The 20576-nt window shown below is 39.2% G+C and overlaps 1 protein-coding gene across 2 annotated transcripts in view; it reads right to left on the bottom strand.

Annotated features, from left to right (window-relative positions):
- RIC1 (RIC1 homolog, RAB6A GEF complex partner 1) overlaps window positions 1–20576 on the bottom strand; it is a 514431-nt gene that overhangs the window by 111826 nt on the left and 382029 nt on the right. For both annotated transcript variants that reach the window (XM_053702556.1, XM_053702557.1), the window contains exons 7-9: window positions 20280–20371; window positions 2959–3047; window positions 772–916 (exon numbers count right to left, since the gene is read on the bottom strand). In XM_053702556.1, coding sequence (XP_053558531.1) covers window positions 772–916; window positions 2959–3047; window positions 20280–20371 — 326 coding nt within the window. The remainder of the gene's footprint in view (window positions 1–771; window positions 917–2958; window positions 3048–20279; window positions 20372–20576) is intronic.

The raw sequence follows: 20576 nt of genomic DNA, 5'->3' as shown, positions 1-20576 counted from the left end.
AGGAGCAACACTGTGACCCTGTCTTCTAGCATTTTCAACATGTGTAAAAATTAAAACTATCTTAACAGAATCCATGCTGTGAAACAGAACCACAGCTTCTCATGTGTGACAGTGTTGTAGCATCGATCCTGACATGGACTTGAGTGAAAAAACAAGCAGGCAGTGAACCTTGTCAGTACTGATTGCTTAGGAGCTGTTAGCAGGCAGTCTGGATTGGTTCGCAGAAAGACTCTCCTTGCATCTCCAGACTAACTTTCATCAATGCTCTCACTGAGAGGCTGACAAGACTACTTAAAACTCCAGTCCTATATCGAAGGGCAAATACCCTTCCTAAGGAACTACTCTGAATCTTCTGACACTTCTCTGCCATCCTCCTGTGACGAAAGGCAAAGAATGACTGGGGGATGGGGGAAGTGGGAGAGGTATTTAAGCCTTTGGCTGGTGTGTCTTTGCCTCCTCCTGGTGGCCAGGTTCCGTATTTCCCAACAGTAAGAAATGATGCCATGGACTCTCCTTATATTAAGAAGGAAAAACACAGTAGACTGAAATTTTTATTCTTGAAGTGGAAAAAGTGCAAGAGTGCCAAAATAAAAAGACAGGGCTAGTAACAAAGAAGCAATGATGATTTCTAAACAAATTCAAGACTACAATTAAACTTTATGCTTTGTACTGTAGATGAAGGAGGCATGGTCCAGTAAAGTTAATATGGTATTGAAAAGCAGAACTGTATAGCAAGGTAGACATAAAATAAAGAGCATATATTCTACTCACGCAAAATCCCCTCCCAGAGTACAAATCAGATGTGCCCCAAAAACACTCCAAAGAGAAAGGCCGCCACATTCCCAGGTTACCATGACGACACTGTAATCTGGTGACCATCTGATCATCTTCACGGCCCCTGTCTTATTCCATATATCTGTTGTAATCAAAGAGACTTCAATATAGTTTATATAGATGATGCATAACTCAAGGAAAATCTGTCATTAATCCAATGCTAAAAGGAGTAAGTGATTAAATGAATCCTTTCCTTCTTGCACAAGTATGAGTTTAGCTATATCAGATAACATGCCTGAATGTGCACACACAAGTGCCATATTGTACCTAAACAGTACATACAGTTGTGCTCATTAGTTTACATACCCTGGCAGAATTTATGATTTCTTGGCCATTTTTCAGAGAATATGAATGATAACACAAAAACTTTTCTTTCACTCATGGTTAGTGTTTGGCTGAAGACATTTATTATCAAATCAACTGTGTTTACTCTTTTTAAATCATAATGACAACAGAAACTACCGAAATGACCCTGATCAAAAGTTTAAATACCCTGGTGATTTTGGGCTGATAACATGCACACAAGTTGACACAAAGGGGATTGAATGGCTATTAAAGGTAACCATCCTCACCTGTGACCTGTTTGCTTGTAATTAGTGTGTGTGTGTATAAAAGGTCAATGAGTTTCTGGATTCCTGACAGACCCTTGAATCTTTCATCCAGTGCTGCACTGACGTTTCTGGATTCTGAGTCATGGGGAAAGCAAAAGAATTGTCAAAGGATCTGCGGGAAAAGGTAGTTGAACTGTATAAAACAGGAAAGGGATATAAAAAGATACCCAAAGAATTGAGAATGCAAATCAGCAGTGTTCAAACTCTAATCAAGAAGTGGAAAATGAGGGGTTCGGTTTGATAACATACTGCATTTATCTTGCCATCAATTCTGACCAAATTTCCTGTGCCTTTGTAGCTCACACATCCTCAAAACATCAACAATCTACCTCCGTGTTTAACAGTAGGAATGGTGTACCTTTCATCATAGGCCTTGTTGACTCCTCTCCAAATGTAGCGTTTATGGTTGTGGCCAAAAAGCTCAATTTTGGTCTTATCACTCCAAATGACTGTGCCAGAAGCTTGTCTCTGTGCTGTTTGGCGTATTGTAAGCGGGATACTTTGTGGCATTTGCGTAGTAATGGCTTTCTTCTGGCGACTCGACCATGCAGCCCATCTTTCTTCAAGTGCCTCCTTATTGTGCATCTTGAAACAGCCACAACACATGTTTTCTGAGAGTCCTGTATTTCACCTGAAGTTATTTGTGGGTTTGTCTTTGCATCCCAAACAATTTTCCTGGCAATTGTGGCTGAAATATTAGTTGGTCTACCTGACCGTGGTTTGGTTTCAACAGAACCCCTCATTTTTCACTACTTGATTAGAGTTTGAACACTGCTGATTTGCATTCTCAATTCCTTGGATATCTTTTTATATCCCTTTCCTGTTTTATACAGTTCAACTACCTTTTCCCGCAGATCCTTTGACAATTCTTTTGCTTTCCCCATGTCTCAGAATCCAGAATCGTCAGTGCAGCACTAGATGAAAGATGCAAGGGTCTGTCAGGAGTCCAGAAACTCAGTGACCTTTTATACACACACACTAATTACAAGAAAACAGATCACAAGTGAGGATGGTTACCTTTTAATAGCCATTCAAACCCCTTGTGTGCATGTTATCAGGCCAAAATCACAAGGGTATGTAAACTTTTGATCAGGGTCATTTGGGTAGTTTCTGTTGTCATTATGATTTAAAAAGTGTAAACACAGTTGATTGATAATAAATGGCTTCAGCCAAACACTAACCATGAGTGAAAGAACAGTTTTTGTGTTATCATTCATATTCTCTGAAAAACGGCCAAGAAATCAAATTCTGCCAGGGTTTGTAAACTTATGAGCACAACTGTATGTAACAGTCAGCCAGTGCACGTGTATCATGGATTAAAGACACGCAGACACACTGCAGTTAATGTTTTCAACTACAGTCTTCCTTGAGATGTTCAGAATGTGAATTAAAATATATTTTAAAAATACAGATTAAGAACTGTTTTTTTAATGCATGTCTTTAATAATACATTACTAACTACAGAAAACACACACACATATCAAGAAAATATACACTTCAAAACAAGGCTTACCTGGGTACTGTTTTGGAGTTAGTTCCAACTTATGGGAAAGCTGCATAGCTCCAGTGGTATTATCTATTGTGTATACTAATACAGAGCCACTGAAGGGGAGAAAAAAGGTACACAATGAGAAAACGCACATGCAAGTTTACATGTATATACACATCATAGAGAGGCGAGAGCAAATCGGGGGAAACTAAACTAATTATATGTTGCAAAAATGTTGTAACTAAGGAGTCTGCTCTTTACAACACAGACCTGTGTGTTAAATAAAAGAGTCATAAGACTAACTTGGTTTATTAAACGGCCGAGTTATATTGTTGTGCTGAAAGTCAAAAGAATTTTAATTACTTCTCGGAAGAAAAAAAATATTTGGAGCAGGGCCCTCCTTTTTTTGTATTAATCTGTTTGGGGTAATTAGTTTGGGCTAATTTGTTTTATGTATCTGTATTTTTTACCATGAATCAGTGTTATTGTGCTACTTCTACTCCCGTACCCAGCGCTACGGAATGTTGGGGCACTGATTAATATATGATGAAAATAATTCTGCAAAGTCGTAGAGCTAGAATATACATTTACACAGGAAGGCTGCAGACTATAAACGATTTTAAACAATTATAATAATAGTAAAACCCCCCATCCCTAAGATAAATATCCGGTAATGGTAACTTGCGCAAGTTATCCAGACACTGTTTACTACGTCACTGGTTAGCTAACCACTCTGGTAAGGAACATGGAGGTAAGACTGATGGTATTGTTAACGATGCAGCAGCACCTGTGATACGCTCTCACTTCACTTATGCAGTATTGGGAGGATTTCCATAAGAGAGAGAGATTGCCTTTTATTCTGAATTTTTAACACAAACTGAGGTTTTTAACTTTTGAAATTGGGAACTAAACAACCAGACTGTGATCATGCAGTTTCATATTGGGGAGACGCCCCCCTCATTCTCTTTTTTATATGCCCTTCTACTGTTTGCAAACGTATGTGATTATTTGATTCAGATCATATGCTGTATTTATTAACTGGAAGTTTTTTAGGTCTATTTTTTTTATGTATTAGCACAAGCTGAAATTTAAATTAATATGAATCCATTTGAAATGTTTTAGTATATATTTCTGAATCTGTTTTTTAAAAGGAATACTTTTCTTTTCTGAAGATTAAGACATTTTTGGCATAATTTATAAGTTTGAATATTCACACAGTGTTAGTTTATTCAATGATTTAGATTGCACTACTTTAGTTTAATTGGAAACATTTGTATAACTACAGTATTTTTGCATTATCAATTTATTATTTTATTAGCCATCACAGAAGGCTACATTTAAACTTAATATTATTTCTTGTTTGGATTTTGCACTCTTTGCTATATTAGCGCCTCACTACTCTATACTTATTTGTTACAGTTTCCTAACTATCTAGGAAGAAGATAGTTTTTCTGTGAGCAGCTTAAGAGAAGTTCTTGCGCTACACTTTCCCTAATTTTAGCACACATATGAATACACCAGAGGAGGGTACAAGCGGCCATGGCGCAGGTATAAACTATGCATGTTTAAAATGTTATGACCTGCCTCTGAACAATTGTTTTTTTTATCCCCCACCACTGTTTGTATTTGTTTACGAGTTCTATACAATGATCTCTTTTTACCCCACCCCTAATGCTTGTATATTTTTTTGGGTTCTCTCATTGCCCCTTCTAAAAAAAATTTACAGGGGAATTTGGTACATTATTTGGCCATTTGTTTAGACATTAAGAGGAATTCCAAACAGGTTAGTACCTAAAATAGTTGTGACCTCATGACATTTTGTGATTTATCTAAAACATAACAGTCCATCATAGAGGAAACATTGTGATAGAATTATAACCTGTTCTTTGCTGGTAAGCAGCTCTTTTTCACATCAACAATAGGTGTGCATTGCCCATTTGAAAGCCTAGCAAGTCCAAGGGAACCATTTTAACATACATGACAATGAGGCAAAGGGCCTATTTTGCCTTTATACTATATACTATTATTTTGTAATCCATCACATATAAACACATAAATATATATGTACAGTATATAACTATATAAATATACAATGCTGTCTATGGGAAAACACAGTTCCCATAGACTGCAATGTAAAGGCACTTTTCAGTGCTGTTTTTTTTCTAACACTCCCAACAACTTAAGACCCCAAAAACTGCCTAGTGCAGTTGTATTTAATAAGAAAAAAAAATAAACTTTTTAATTAAAAACTACAATGTCCTATTTTTAAGGCATTTGGGGCACTTTATCTAATCTCAAGCTTGCGGTAGCAATAACCAGCCACTTGTAATGGCTGGTTAAATATTGCGCTCCCGCAAACGGGCAAATTTGCCCATTTGTGCGAGCACAATAATTTAGCACTCCACTTGTAATCTAGCCCTGTGAAAGGCAATGTACAAAACTTACCAAACAGCAACCCCTCAGGCATTTCATTGCTATCAAACTTTGAATATAGGCCAGACTGACACAAGATGTAATAGCCGTGACAGGATCCTGGAAAACCTGCACGAACACTAATATTACGCAGTTGGGCATCACAGGCCATTTGCACATTAAGGGAATGGAATTTCTTTGACTGCAGTCTCTTTCTTTTGGGGCTCTCAATGGAATAAGTGTGCAGTCTATTGTCCCTAAAACATTTGGGATTACAGCAATACGGAAAAACTGCAATTTTACTGCCATTCGTTTGTAGTTTCTGGGAGACAAACAAGAAGCTTAAAGGGACACTGAAACCAAATTTTGTCTTTCAGGATTCAGATAGAGCATGCAATTTTAAACAACTTTATAATTTACTTCTATTATACATTTTTCTTTGTTCTCTTGGTATCTAAATGTAGCCACCAATCCACAAGCATTACCCAGGATGCTGAATAAAAAAAAATGGGTCTGCTCCTAAGCTTACACTCCTGCTTTTATTCAAATAAAGATACCAAGAGAACCAAGAAAAAACATAATTTATGTAAGAACTTACCAGATAAATTAATTTCTTTCATATTGGCAAGAGTCCATGAGCTAGTGACGTATGGGATATACAATCCTACCAGGAGGGGCAAAGTTTCCCAAACCTCAAAATGCCTATAAATACACCCCTCACCACACCCACAATTCAGTTTAACGAATAGCCAAGAAGTGGGGTGATAAAGAAAGGAGTAAAAAGCATCAACAAAGGAATTTGGAAATAACTGTGCTTTATACAAAAAAAATCATAACCACCATAAAAAAGGGGGTGGACCTCATGGACTCTTGCCAATATGAAAAATGAATTTATCAGGTAAGTTCTTACATAAATTATGTTTTCTTTCATGTAATTGGCAAGAGTCCATGAGCTAGTGACGTATGGGATAGCAATACCCAAGATGTGGAACTCCACACAAGAGTCACTAGAGAGGGAGGGCTAAAAATAAAAACAGCCATTTTGCTGAAAATAATTAATCCACAACTCAAATATAAGTTTATTCTCAAAAAATAAAAACTTAAAGGGACAGTCAACCTTGACAATAAAGTGTTCCCTATCATTAGTTTGGTCCTTAATAAGGTCTCCTACCTGTGTCCCAGTACGCTGCTCACAACGGTGTGATTATTTTCATAAGAATGCCGATGGTTGCTGTTTTAAAATGGCCCCTCAACTCCTCCTCCAATGACATCACTCATGTCTCCTTTGCAAAACACTGAGCGGTGTCTCTATGGGCTCGCAAATAATCGTACCCCGACGCATGCTCATTGTGCAGCCGGTGACGTCACTGCACAAGTTCACCCGGAACTTTTGTATGCCTATTTAGTTCCTAGGGAACAATTTGTACCTCGCACTTGCCACAGCTCTGTGTAAACAACGGATTATAATAATAACAATACTGCTTTGGGTCCTCCCCGTGTGCTGAATAGCCTGCACAGCAATGTCAAAGTATGCGCAATATTGTCCTAAACACTCACACCTATGTGCAATAATGACTCTACACTCACAGTTATGACCTAGACATATGGGTAAACCTTTCCATACTGACAGCTGAGATTTATTTTATTTATTTTTTATCTTGTTTATCTGGCAAAAGAGGGAAAAAAGGTGATTGCAATAGATTTTCCACTGTGCCGTTTTGATCTACTAAAATAAACTCTAGTCATCCTGTGTTGTTATATTTAGACCACAAGTAATTGAACTGACTTTTTTATTGCATGTAAAATAAACTTTGTTTCTGTGCAGTTTGTATGTTTTTCCTCATTTGCTGTTTAGTCATTTTTGGCCTTAGTTTTATTCTACAGATGCCAACGTCCTCTGAACGCTTTGAGCAATTGAGGGCTCTTTCTTTAATTTTTTTTTTTTTTTTAATAATTGGGTGGGGGGGGGGGGAGTGTTGTGTAGTCTGTGTATTCTAAAATGATCGCCTGGTTTTAATTTTGAAAAGTTCTGTGCCAAATGTTTATTCCTTCTGCTATAGTCTCAGGGCAATGCGATCTCGAATCAATCTGGCTGGCTTCTGATGGTGCAAGCTTTAAAAAGCTCCCCAACACTTCCGGTGTGCGCAGTTAATAGGCGCACAACGTGGTGACGTAATCAACGTCATAAACGTACACAGGCACGAAATTTGAAAAACAGAAAACGAAGAGGCCTGAGAATGAAGAAGACGGCGGTAGGAGGAGTTGGGGGGCCATTTTCAAACGGCAAACCTCGGCAATCGTATGAAAATAACATTCAGACTGTTCTGAGCAGCGTACTGGGACACAGGTAGGAGACCATATTAAGGACCAAACTAATGATAGGGAACACATTATTGTCAAGGTTGACTGTCCCTTTAAATCATAAACAGAAGAATCAAACTGAAACTGCTGCCTGAAGAACTTTCCTACCAAAAACTGCTTCCGAAGAAGCAAATACATCAAAATGGTAGAATTTAGTAAATGTATGCAAAGAAGACCACGTTGCTGCTTTGCAAATCTGATCAACTGACGCTTCATTCTTAAAAGCCCAAGAAGTGGAAACTGATCTAGAAGAATGAGCTGTAATTTTTTGAGGCGGGGCTTTACCCGACTCCAAATAAGCTTGATGAATCAAAAGCTTTAACCACGATGCCAAAGAAACGGCAGATGCCTTTTGACCTTTCCTGGAACCAGAAAAGATAACTAATAGACTAGAAGTCTTCCTAAAATCTTTAGTGGCTTCAACATAATATTTCAGAGCTCTCACCACATCCAAAGAATGTAAAGATCTCTTCATAGAACTCTTAGGAATAGGATACGCAGAAGGGACAAAATTTATCTATTAATGTTGTTAGAATTCACAGCCTTAGGTAAGAATTTAAATGAAGTCCACAAAACTGCCTTATCCTGATGAAAAATCAGAAAAGGAGAATCACAAGAAAGAGCAGATAATTCAGAAACTCTTCTAGCGGAAGAGATGGCCAAAAGGAACAACACTTTCCAAGAAAGTAGTTTAATGTCCAAAGAATGAATAGGCTCAAATGGAGGAGCCTGTAAAGCCTTCAAAACCAAATTAAGACTCCAAGGAGGAGAGATTGATTTAAAATGACAGGCTTGATGCGAACCAAAGCCTATACAAAACAATGAAAATCAGGAAGTTTAGCAATTTTCCTGTGGAATAAAACAGAAAGAGCAGAGATTTGTCCTTTCAAGGAACTTGCAGACAAACCTTTATCCAAACCATCCTGAAGAAACTGTAAAATTCTAGGAATTCTAAAAGAGTGCCAAGAGAATTTATGAGAAGAACACCATGAAATGTAAGTCTTCCAAACTCGATAATAAATCTTTCTAGAAACAGATTTACGAGCCTGCAACATAGTATTAATCACTGAGTCAGAGAAACCTCTATGACTAAGCACTAAGCGTTCAATTTCCATACCTTCAAATTTAATGATTTGAGATCCTGATGGAAAACCAGACCTTAAGATAGAAGGTCTGGCCTTAATGGAAGTGGCCAAGGTTGGCAACTGGACATCCGAACAAGATCTGCATACCAAAACCTGTGAGACTATGCTGGAGCCACCAGCAGCACAAACTATTGCTCCATGATGATCTTGAAGATCACTTTTGGAAGAACTAGAGGCAGGAAAATATAAGCAGGTTGATAACACCAAGGAAGTGTCAATGCATCCACTGCTTCCGCCTGAGGATCCCTGGACCTGGACAGGTACCTGTGAAGTTTTTTGTTTAGATGAGATGCCATCAGATCTATTTCTGGAAGCCCCCACATTTGAACAATTTGAGAAAACACATCTGGGTGGAGAGACCATTCTCCCGGATGTAAAGTCTGACGACTGAGATAATCTGCTTCCCAATTGTCTATACCTGGGATATGAACCGCAGAAATTAGACAGGAGCTGGTTTCCGCCCAAACAAGTATCCGAGATACTTCTTTCATAGCTTGAGGACTGAGTCCCACCCTGATGATTGACATATGTCACAGTTGTGATATTGTCTGTCTGAAACAAATGAACGGTTCTCTCTTCAATAGAGGCCAAAACTGAAGAGCCCTGAGAATTCCAAAATACTGATAGGTAATCTCGCCTCTTGAGATTTCCAAACACCTTGTGCTGCTAGAGATCCCCAAACAGCTCCCCAACCTGAAAGACTCGCATCTGATGTGATCACAGTCCAGGTTGGACGAACGAAAGAGGCCCCTACAATTATACGATGGTGATCTAACCACCAAGTCAGAGAAAGTCGAACATTGGGATTTAAGGATGTTAATTGTGATATCCTTGTATAATACCTGCACCATTGGTTCAGCATACAAAGCTGCAAAGGTCTCATATGAAAATGAGCAAAGGGGATTGCGTCCGATGCTGCAGTCATGAGACCTAAAACTTCCATGCACATAGCTACTGAAGGGAATGACTGAGACTGAAGGTCCTGACAGGCTGCAACCAATTTCAAACGTCTCGTGTTAGAGACAAAGTCATGGACACTGAATCTATCTGGAAACCTAAAAAGGTTACCTTTGTCTGAGAAATCAAATAACTTTTTGGTAAATTGATCCTCCAACCATGTCTTTGAAGAAACAACACTAGTTGATTCGTGTGAGATTCTGCAGAATGTAAAGACTGAGCGAGTACCAAGATATCTTCCAAATAAGGAAACACCGCAATACCCCGCTCTCAGATTACAGAGAGTAGGGCACCGAGAACCTTTGAAAAGATTCTTGGAGCTGTCGCTAGGCCAAAAGGAAGAGCAACCATATGGTAATGCTTGTCTAGAAAAGAGAATCTCAGGAACTGATAGTGATCCGGATGAATCGGAATATGAAGCTATGCATCCTGTAAGTCTATTGTGGACATATAATTCCCTTGCTGAACAAAAGGCAGAATAGTCCTTATAGTCACCATCTTGAAAGTTGGTACTCTTACATATTGATTCAAAATCTTTAGATCCAAAACTGGTTTGAATGAATTTTCTTTCTTTGGCACAATGAATAGATTTGAATAAAACCCCAGACCCTGTTCCTGAAACGGAACTGGCATGATTACCCCTGATAACTCCAGGTCTGAAACACACTTCAGGAAAGCCTGAGCCTTTACTGGGTTCGCTGGAATGTGTGAGAGAAAAAATCTTCTCACAGGCGGTCTTGCTCTGAATCCTATTCTGTACCCCTGAGAGACAATACTCTGAATCCATTGATTTTGGACCGAATTGATCCAAACATCTTTGAAAAATTTTAATCTGCCCCCTACCAGCTGAGCTGGAATGAGGGCCGCACCTTCATGCGGACTTGGGGGCTGGCTTTGATCTCTTAAATGGCTTGGATTTATTCAAATTTGAGGAAGGCTTCCAATTGGAAACAGATTCCTTTGGGGTAAGGATTAGATTTCTGTTCCTTATTATGTCGAAAGGAACGAAAACGGTTAGAAGCTTTAGATTTACACTTAGTTTTTTTATCCTGAGGCAAAAAAAACTCCCTTCTCCCCAGTGACAGTTTAAATTATTGAATCCAACTGAGAACCAAATAATTTATTACCTTGGAAAGAAATAGGTAGCAATCTGGACTTAGAAATCATTTGAGCCACAAAGCTCTTCTAGCTAAAATAGCTAAAGACATATCTACCATAAATTTTGATGATATCAAAAATGGCATCACAAATGAAATTATTAGCATGTTGAATTAACTTAACAATGCTAGACAAATCATGATCCGATACTTGTTGCCCTAAAGTTTCCAACCAAAATGTTGAAGCAGCTGCAACATCAGCCAAAGAAATTGCAGGCCTAAGAAGATGACCTGAATATAAATAAGTCTTCCTTAGACAAGATTCAAGTTTCCTATCTAAAGGATCTTTAAAAGAAGTACTATCTTCCGTAGGAATAGTAGTACGTTTAGCAAGAGTAGAGATAGCCCCATCAACTTTGGGGATCTTTTCCCAAAACTCCAATCTAACTGCTGGCAAAGGATACGATTTTTTAAACCTTGAAGAAGGAATAAAAGTACCACCAGGCCTATTCCATTCTTTAGAAATCCTATCATAAATAGCACCAGGAACTGGAAAAACCTCTGCAATAACCACAGGCGGTTTATAAACAGAATTTAAATGTTTACTAGTTTTAATATCAAGAGGACTAGTTTCCTCCATATCCAATGTAATCAACACTTCTTTTAATAAAGAACGAATATACTCCATTTTAAATAAACCAGAGGATTTGTCAGTGTCAATATCTGAGGCAGGATCTTCTGAATCAGATAGATCCTCATCAGAGAAGGATAAATCAGTATGTTGTCGTCATTTGAAATTTCATCAACTCTATGAGAAGTTTTAAAAGACCTTTTACGTTTATTAGCAGACAAAGCCTTCTGAATAGAATAAAAAAAATATTTTTTGGCACCAAAAACATCTGAAAAAGACACTTGCGTCATAGATGACGCAACCTTGTGAAGGACTCGGCGTCAACTAAGACGCCGGAAATGATGAATTTGTGTCAACGAAAGTAACTTTGCCCAAAAAATCTTGCGCCAAAAATGATGCAACAAACTTTGCGCCCTTGCGAGCCTAATTCTGCCTGCGAATTTAAAAGACAGTCAATTTAAAAAAGAGACTATACCCCAGGTAAGAAATACATTTAAAAAAAAAAAAAAAGATTTCCAAGATATGAAACTGACAATCTGCAAAAGGAAATATACCGAAAACCTGAATCATGGCAAATATAAGTACAATACATATAGTTAGAACTTTATATAAATACATAAAGTGCCAAACCATAGCTGAGAAGCGCATATCAACGTAGAAATCTTAGCACAAACTTACTTCACCACCTCCATAAGAAGCAAAGTTTGTAAAATTGAATTGTGGGTGTGGTGAGGGGTGTATTTATAGGCATTTTGAGGTTTGGGAAACTTTGCCCCTCCTAGTAGGATTGTATATCCCATACGTCACTAGCTCATGGACTCTTGCCAATTACATGAAAGAAATTGATAATACGAGTAAATTAGGAAGTTGCTTAAAATTGCATACGCTAGTTGAATCATATAAGAAGAAAAAAAAAATAGGTTTAGTATCCCTTTAAGTTTTTTTATGTTTCTTATAGTAATGTACATAAATTTGGTTCTGAATAGACAATTTCATATAGATCTGCAGTTTTGACTTCTAGGGCGACAATTATCTAGGGTGACTAAACATCAAGACTAATGTGTTCTATTGTGTTTGCGACAAAGAAGGTGCCAATCCTCATTTGCTGTACGGGTGGATTGTTAGACGCGAGTTATAGATATCACGGCATAACTTGGAATACCTGATTGGGTTAGGCTTTGTATAGGTATAAAATCTGTAAAATTGATCTGTCGCAAATACACGGGCACCATGGGAAAAAGATAAGTCCATAGCTTGATAAATTGGAGATCTTGACCACATATTACATACATATTTTGACGTAGGAATACAAGAAAATTGCTTTGATAAACCTAGGCCTATGTGGAGCCATAAAGTGCTCATCTAAAACATTTTAGGAAGACTCCCACTCATATTCACTTTCTTGGCATTCTGTATGGTGGAATTTTGCCTTTTGTATGCTTTTTCTGCAAATTAAATTGTTCTGTAAAAGTGCCAAGTCGGATTAAAAAAGGGCAATTGATTAGTGTAGGTAATTCATGGAAAAAAAAGTATAGAATTTGAAGTTTAAATATATAAAAGTGCTAAAAAACATAATTTATGCTTACCTGATAAATTTATTTCTCTTGTAGTGTATCCAGTCCACGGATCATCCATTACTTATGGGATATTAACTCCTCCCCAACAGGAAGTGCAAGAGGATTCACCCAGCAGAGCTGCTATATAGCTCCTCCCCTAACTGCCATTACCAGTCATTCGACCGAAAACATGCAGAGAAAGGAAAACCATAGGGTACAGTGGTGACTGTAGTTTAATGGAAAAATTACCTGCCTTAAAGTGACAGGGTGGGCCGTGGACTGGATACACTACAAGAGAAATAAATTTATCAGGTAAGCATAAATTATGTATTCTCTTGTTAAGTGTATCCAGTCCACGGATCATCCATTACTTATGGGATACCAATACCAAAGCTAAAGTACACGGATGACGGGAGGGACAGGCAGGCTCTTTATACGGAAGGAACCACTGCCTGAAGAACCTTTCTCCCAAAAACAGCCTCCGAAGAAGCAAAAGTGTCAAATTTGTAAAATTTGGAAAAAGTATGAAGAGAAGACCAAGTTGCAGCCTTGCAAATCTGTTCAACAGAAGCCTCATTCTTAAAGGCCCAAGTGGAAGCCACAGCTCTAGTAGAATGTGCTGTAATTCTTTCAGGAGGCTGCTGTCCAGCAGTCTCATAGGCTAACCGTATTATGCTACGAAGCCAAAAGGAGAGAGAGGTAGCCGAAGCTTTTTGATCTCTCCTCTGACCAGAATAAACGACAAACAGGGAAGACGTTTGTCGAAAATCCTTAGTTGCCTGTAGATAAAATTTCAGGGCACGGACTACATCTAGATTGTGTAGCAGACGTTCCTTTTTCGAAGAAGGATTAGGACACAAAGATGTAACCACAATCTCTTGATTGATATTCCTGTTAGTGACCACCTTAGGTAGGAACCCAGGTTTAGTACGCAGAACTACCTTGTCTGAATGAAAAATCAGATAAGGAGAATCACAATGTAAGGCAGATAACTCAGAGACTCTTCGAGCCGAGGAAATCGCCATTAAAAACAGAACTTTCCAAGATAACAACTTGATATCAATGGAATGAAGGGGTTCAAACGGAACCCCCTGAAAAACATTAAGAACTAAGTTCAAACTCCATGGTGGAGCAACAGTTTTAAACACAGGCTTGATCCTAGCTAAAGCCTGACAAAAAGCTTGAACGTCCGGAACTTCTGACAGACGTTTGTGTAAAAGAATGGACAGAGCTGAAATCTGTCCCTTTAAGGAACTAGCGGATAAACCCTTTTCTAAACCTTCTTGTAGAAAAGACAATATCCTCGGAATCCTAACCTTACTCCATGAGTAACTCTTGGATTCGCACCAATATAAGTATTTGCGCCATATCTTATGGTAAATCTTTCTGGTAACAGGCTTCCTAGCCTGTATTAAGGTATCAATAACTGACTCAGAAAAAACACGTTTTGATAAAATCAAGCGTTCAATTTCCAAGCAGTCAGCTTCAGAGAAATTAGATTTTGATGTTTGAAGGGACCCTGGATCAGAAGGTCCTGTTTCAGAGGTAGCGACCAAGGTGGACAGGATGACATGTCCACTAGATCTGCATACCAAGTCCTGCGTGGCCATGCAGGCGCTATTAGAATCACTGATGCTCTCTCCTGTTTGATTCTGTCAATCAATCGAGGAATCATCGGGAAGGGTGGAAACACATAAGCCATCCCGAAGGTCCAAGGTGCTGTCAAAGCATCTATCAGAACCGCTCCCGGATCCCTGGATCTGGACCCGTAACGAGGAAGCTTGGCGTTCTGTCGAGACGCCATGAGATCTATCTCTGGTTTGCCCCAACGTCGAAGTATTTGGGCAAAGACCTCCGGATGAAGTTCCCACTCCCCCGGATGAAAAGTCTGACGACTTAAGAAATCCGCCTCCCAGTTCTCCACTCCCGGGATGTGGATTGCTGACAGGTGGCAAGAGTGAGACTCTGCCCAGCGAATTATCTTTGATACTTCCATCATTGCTAGGGAGCTTCTTGTCCCTCCCTGGTGGTTGATGTAAGCTACAGTCGTGATGTTGTCCGACTGAAACCTGATGAACCCCCGAGTAGTTAACTGGGGCCAAGCCAGAAGGGCATTGAGAACTGCTCTCAATTCCAGAATGTTTATTGGTAGGAGACTCTCCTCCTGATTCCATTGTCCCTGAGCCTTCAGAGAATTCCAGACAGCGCCCCAACCTAGTAGGCTGGCGTCTGTTGTTACAATTGTCCAGTCCGGCCTGCTGAATGGCATCCCCCTGGACAGATGTGGCCGAGAAAGGCACCATAGAAGAGAATTTCTGGTCTCTTGATCCAGATTCAGAGTAGGGGACAAGTCTGAGTAATCCCCATTCCACTGACTTAGCATGCACAATTGCAGCGGTCTGAGATGTAGACGTGCAAAGGGTACTATGTCCATTGCTGCTACCATTAAGCCGATCACCTCCATGCATTGAGCTACTGACGGGTGTTGAATGGAATGAAGGACACGGCATGCATTTTGAAGCTTTGTTAACCTGTCTTCTGTCAGGTAAATCTTCATTTCTACAGAATCTATAAGAGTCCCCAAGAAGGGAACTCTTGTGAGTGGAAAGAGAGAACTCTTCTTTTCGTTCACCTTCCATCCATGCGACCTTAGAAATGCCAGTACTAACTCTGTATGAGACTTGGCAGTTTGAAAGCTTGAAGCTTGTATCAGAATGTCGTCTAGGTACGGAGCTACCGCAATTCCTCGCGGTCTTAGTAGCGCCAGAAGAGCACCCAGAACCTTTGTGAAGATTCTCGGAGCCGTAGCCAATCCGAATGGAAGAGCTACAAACTGGTAATGCCTGTCTAGAAAGGCAAACCTTAGATACCGGTAATGATCTTTGTGAATCGGTATGTGAAGGTAAGCATCCTTTAAATCCACTGTGGTCATGTACTGACCCTTTTGGATCATGGGTAAAATTGTCCGAATAGTTTCCATTTTGAACGATGGAACTCTTAGGAATTTGTTTAGGATCTTTAAATCCAAGATTGGCCTGAAAGTTCCCTCTTTTTTGGGAACCACAAACAGATTTGAGTAAAACCCTTGTCCTTGTTCCGACCGCAGAACCGGATGGATCACTCCCATTAATAAAAGATCTTGTACGCAGCGTAGAAACGCCTCTTTCTTTATTTGGTTTGTTGACAACCTTGACAGATGAAATCTCCCTCTTGGGGGAGAGAATTTGAAGTCTAGAAGGTATCCCTGAGATATGATCTCTAACGCCCAGGGATCCTGGACATCTCTTGCCCAAGCCTGGGCGAAGAGAGAAAGTCTGCCCCCCACTAGATCCGTTCCCGGATCGGGGGCCCTCGATACATGCTGTCTTAGGGGCAGCAGCAGGTTTCCTGGCCTGCTTGCCCTTGTTCCAGGACTGGTTAGGTCTCCAGCCTTGTCTGTAGCGAGCAACAGCTCCTTCCTGTTTTGGTGCAGAGGAAGTTGATGCTGCTCCTGCTTTGAAATTACGAAAGGAGCGAAAATTAGACTGTCTAGCCTTAGGTTTGGCTCTGTCTTGAGGCAGGGCATGGCCTTTACCTCCTGTAATGTCAGCGATAATTTCTTTCAACCCGGGCCCGAATAAGGTCTGCCCTTTGAAAGGTATATTAAGCAATTTAGATTTAGAAGTAACGTCAGCTGACCAGGATTTTAGCCACAGTGCTCTGCGTGCCTGAATGGCGAATCCGGAATTCTTAGCCGTAAGTTTAGTTAAATGTACTACGGCATCTGAAATAAATGAGTTAGCTAACTTAAGGGCTTTAAGCTTGTGTGTAATCTCATCTAATGGAGCTGATTCAAGTGTCTCTTCCAGAGACTCAAACCAAAATGCTGCTGCAGCCGTGACAGGCGCAATGCATGCAAGAGGTTGCAATATAAAACCTTGTTGAACAAACATTTTCTTAAGGTAACCCTCTAACTTTTTATCCATTGGATCTGAAAAGGCACAGCTATCCTCCACCGGGATAGTGGTACGCTTAGCTAAAGTAGAAACTGCTCCCTCCACCTTAGGGACCGTTTGCCATAAGTCCCGTGTGGTGGCGTCTATTGGAAACATCTTTCTAAATATCGGAGGGGGTGAGAACGGCACACCGGGTCTATCCCACTCCTTAGTAACAATTTCAGTAAGTCTCTTAGGTATAGGAAAAACGTCAGTACTCGCCGGTACCGCAAAATATTTATCCAACCTACACATTTTCTCTGGTATTGCAACTGTGTTACAATCATTCAGAGCCGCTAACACCTCCCCTAGTAATACACGGAGGTTTTCCAGCTTAAATTTAAAATTTGAAATATCTGAATCCAGTTTGTTTGGATCAGAACCGTCACCCGCAGAATGAAGCTCTCCGTCCTCATGTACTGCAAATTGTGACGCAGTGTCTGACATGGCCCTAATATTATCAGCGCACTCTGTTCTCACCGCAGAGTGATCACGCTTACCTCTTAGTTCTGGTAATTTAGCCAAAACTTCAGTCATAACAGTAGCCATATCCTGTAATGTGATTTGTAATGGCCGCCCAGATGTACTCGGCGCTACAATATCACGCACCTCCCGAGCGGGAGATGCAGGTACTGACACGTGAGGCGAGTTAGTCGGCATAACTCTCCCCTCGTTGTTTGGTGAAATATGTTCAATTTGTACAGATTGACTTTTATTTAAAGTAGCATCAATACAGTTAGTACATAAATTTCTATTGGGCTCCACTTTGGCTTTAGCACATATAGCACAGATATCTTCCTCTGAATCAGACATGTTTAACACACTAGCAAATAAACTAGCAACTTGGAAATACTTTTCAAGTAATTTACTATAATATGAAAACGTACTGTGCCTATAAGAAGCACAGAAAAAGTTATGACAGTTGAAAATTAATAAACTGAAAAGTTATAGCATCAAATCTTTGTAAAAAACACAATTTTAGCAAAGGATTGCTCCCATTAGCAAAGGATAACTAACCCTGATAGCAGAAAAAAAAAAAAATACAGAAATAAACGTTTTTTTATCACAGTCAACTACAATCTCACAGCTCTGCTGTGAGTGATTACCTCCCTCAAAACAAGTTTTGAAGACCCCTGAGTTCTGTAGAGATGAACCGGATCATGCAGGGAAGACAATAAACTTCTGACTGAATTTTTTGATGCGTAGCAAAAGCACCAAAAAAGGCCCCTCCCCCTCACACATAACAGTGAGAGAGATCAGTAAACTGTCATAAATTAAATAAAACGACTGCCAAGTGGAAAAAAATAGTGCCCAAAACATTTTTTCACCCAGTACCTCAGAAAATTAAACGATTTTACATGCCAGCAAAAAACGTTTAACATTAATAAATTGAGTGGTATTAAAAAGCCTGTTGCTAGTCCCTGCAAATTAGACTAAAGTTTTATGCATACAGTATAATTCCAGTGAAGTGCCATTCCCCAGAATACTGAAGTGTAAAATATACATACATGACAGCCTGATACCAGTTGCTGCTACTGCATTTAAGGCTGAGTTTACATTATATCGGTATGGCAGTATTTTCTCATCAATTCCATTGTCAGAAAATAATAAGCTGCTACATACCTCTTTGCAGATTAATCTGCCCGCTGTCCCCTGATCTGAAGTTTACCTCTCCTCAGATGGCCGAGAAACAGCAATATGATCTTAACTACTCCGGCTAAAATCATAGAAAAACTCAGGTAGATTCTTCTTCAAATTCTACCAGAGAAGGAATAACACACTCCGGTGCTATTATAAAATAACAAACTTTTGATTGAAGGTATGAAACTAAGAATAATCACCACAGTCCTCTCACACATCCTATCTATTTGTTGGGTGCAAGAGAATGACTGGTAATGGCAGTTAGGGGAGGAGCTATATAGCAGCTCTGCTGGGTGAATCCTCTTGCACTTCCTGTTGGGGAGGAGTTAATATCCCATAAGTAATGGATGATCCGTGGACTGGATACACTTAACAAGAGAAATGGTCCCAGCAAAAGCAATAGAAACTGTTCAGCAGAGGTGTTAGACATTAATGCTTAAATACATTAAACCTACTTATCTTACTTTACTAGAAACTGCTGAAGGGACTATGCTACTTTTCACTGTGATATAAGATAGAGATCTTATAAAAAATGACTCCTATTTCAGGTTTCAACTTCAATCTTGCAGCCAGTCCAGATCTGATAAAGTAATTTACATTTAGAGGGCAGCGGAAAACGCTGGAGAGTGCAGTTGAATCTAGCGAAAGTATGCAAGGGGATATCAGATGTAAGTTTATCATGATTAAACATTAAAGTAGATTAAACTGAACTTAGACTTATGCGCCTATAATATGCATATCTTCAAGGAGTGGAATTAACTACATTGTGATCAAACTTTCAAAAACCTTAAAGGGACAATGTACCCTTTTAATGTGTTCCAATTTTCTTTTTTACCTACTGGAGTGTATTAAATTGTTTACAAATAGCTCCTACACTTTAATTTTTTTCATTTGAAATAGCTTTGCCGGTTGTATCCCCACCCATACTGAACAGGTCTGGTTACATAAAAAACAGTGTAAACAAGACTATTTAGATAAAATAATGCTCATAGTGGTGGTCTGTGAATGAGATACTAAAATGTTAATTTCCCATTGTTCTCTCCAAGTACTGGCCTTTGAGTAAACAGTAATAAAGATAAGGAGGACTTTGTGTAAATAATTAGACAACATAATGAGGTTATTTTCTAGCTACAAGATCAGCCCACTATATTGGGTTGTGGTTACAGTTAGCAGAAAGTTATTTCATATACATAAGGGAACACTGTCTCATACATTTTAAACTCTGCAGCTGGTATAACACATAATTGGAAACACATTAACCAATTTTTTAGTGTACACTGTCCCTTTAAAGGATCATTTAAGTGAAAAAATGTATATGCTGCAATTTGTTAGAGCATGTCATTTTATCACTATCGAACATCAACTTGGGTTTTAACACATAGTTAAAGTACAGCTTGGGAGCAAAAGAGAACTGATGGTCCTGAGCATAAACTGCTAGTTGCACAGCTGTGTCATGTGACTGGTTGCGTTGCAGAGACAAAAGTAATAAAATAAACGAATGACAGCATGTAGTGTTTTTACTATAAAGTAACTTTAACTTGTATCTACAGTAAGCAAATAGCCTTACTTACTTTCCACAGCCAAAAGAAATTAATCTGTATTTGTTGTTCACTGCAACACAAGTCCCATCAGCAACATCTTGTGCCCAAACGCCATGGATTTGCTATAAAGATAAGAAAATAGGTATATTGCACTTTACAATTAAGTTAAAACTGTTGATTTTGAAACAAAAGTGCATGTCTGTGCACATCTGGACCTGGACTGATTGCTCATTGGCTGATAAGCAAAGCTACCACTGTTTCATTGTTGACGAATACCAAAGAATTTGGCCGCAAGCTGCATTTGGCCATTTTCAGAGCCGGATTTAT

The sequence above is a fragment of the Bombina bombina genome, chromosome 2 (assembly GCF_027579735.1).
Source record: "Bombina bombina isolate aBomBom1 chromosome 2, aBomBom1.pri, whole genome shotgun sequence".
Taxonomy (NCBI): Eukaryota; Metazoa; Chordata; class Amphibia; order Anura; family Bombinatoridae; genus Bombina; species Bombina bombina.
This window is presented reverse-complemented; position numbering and strand designations above follow the sequence as displayed.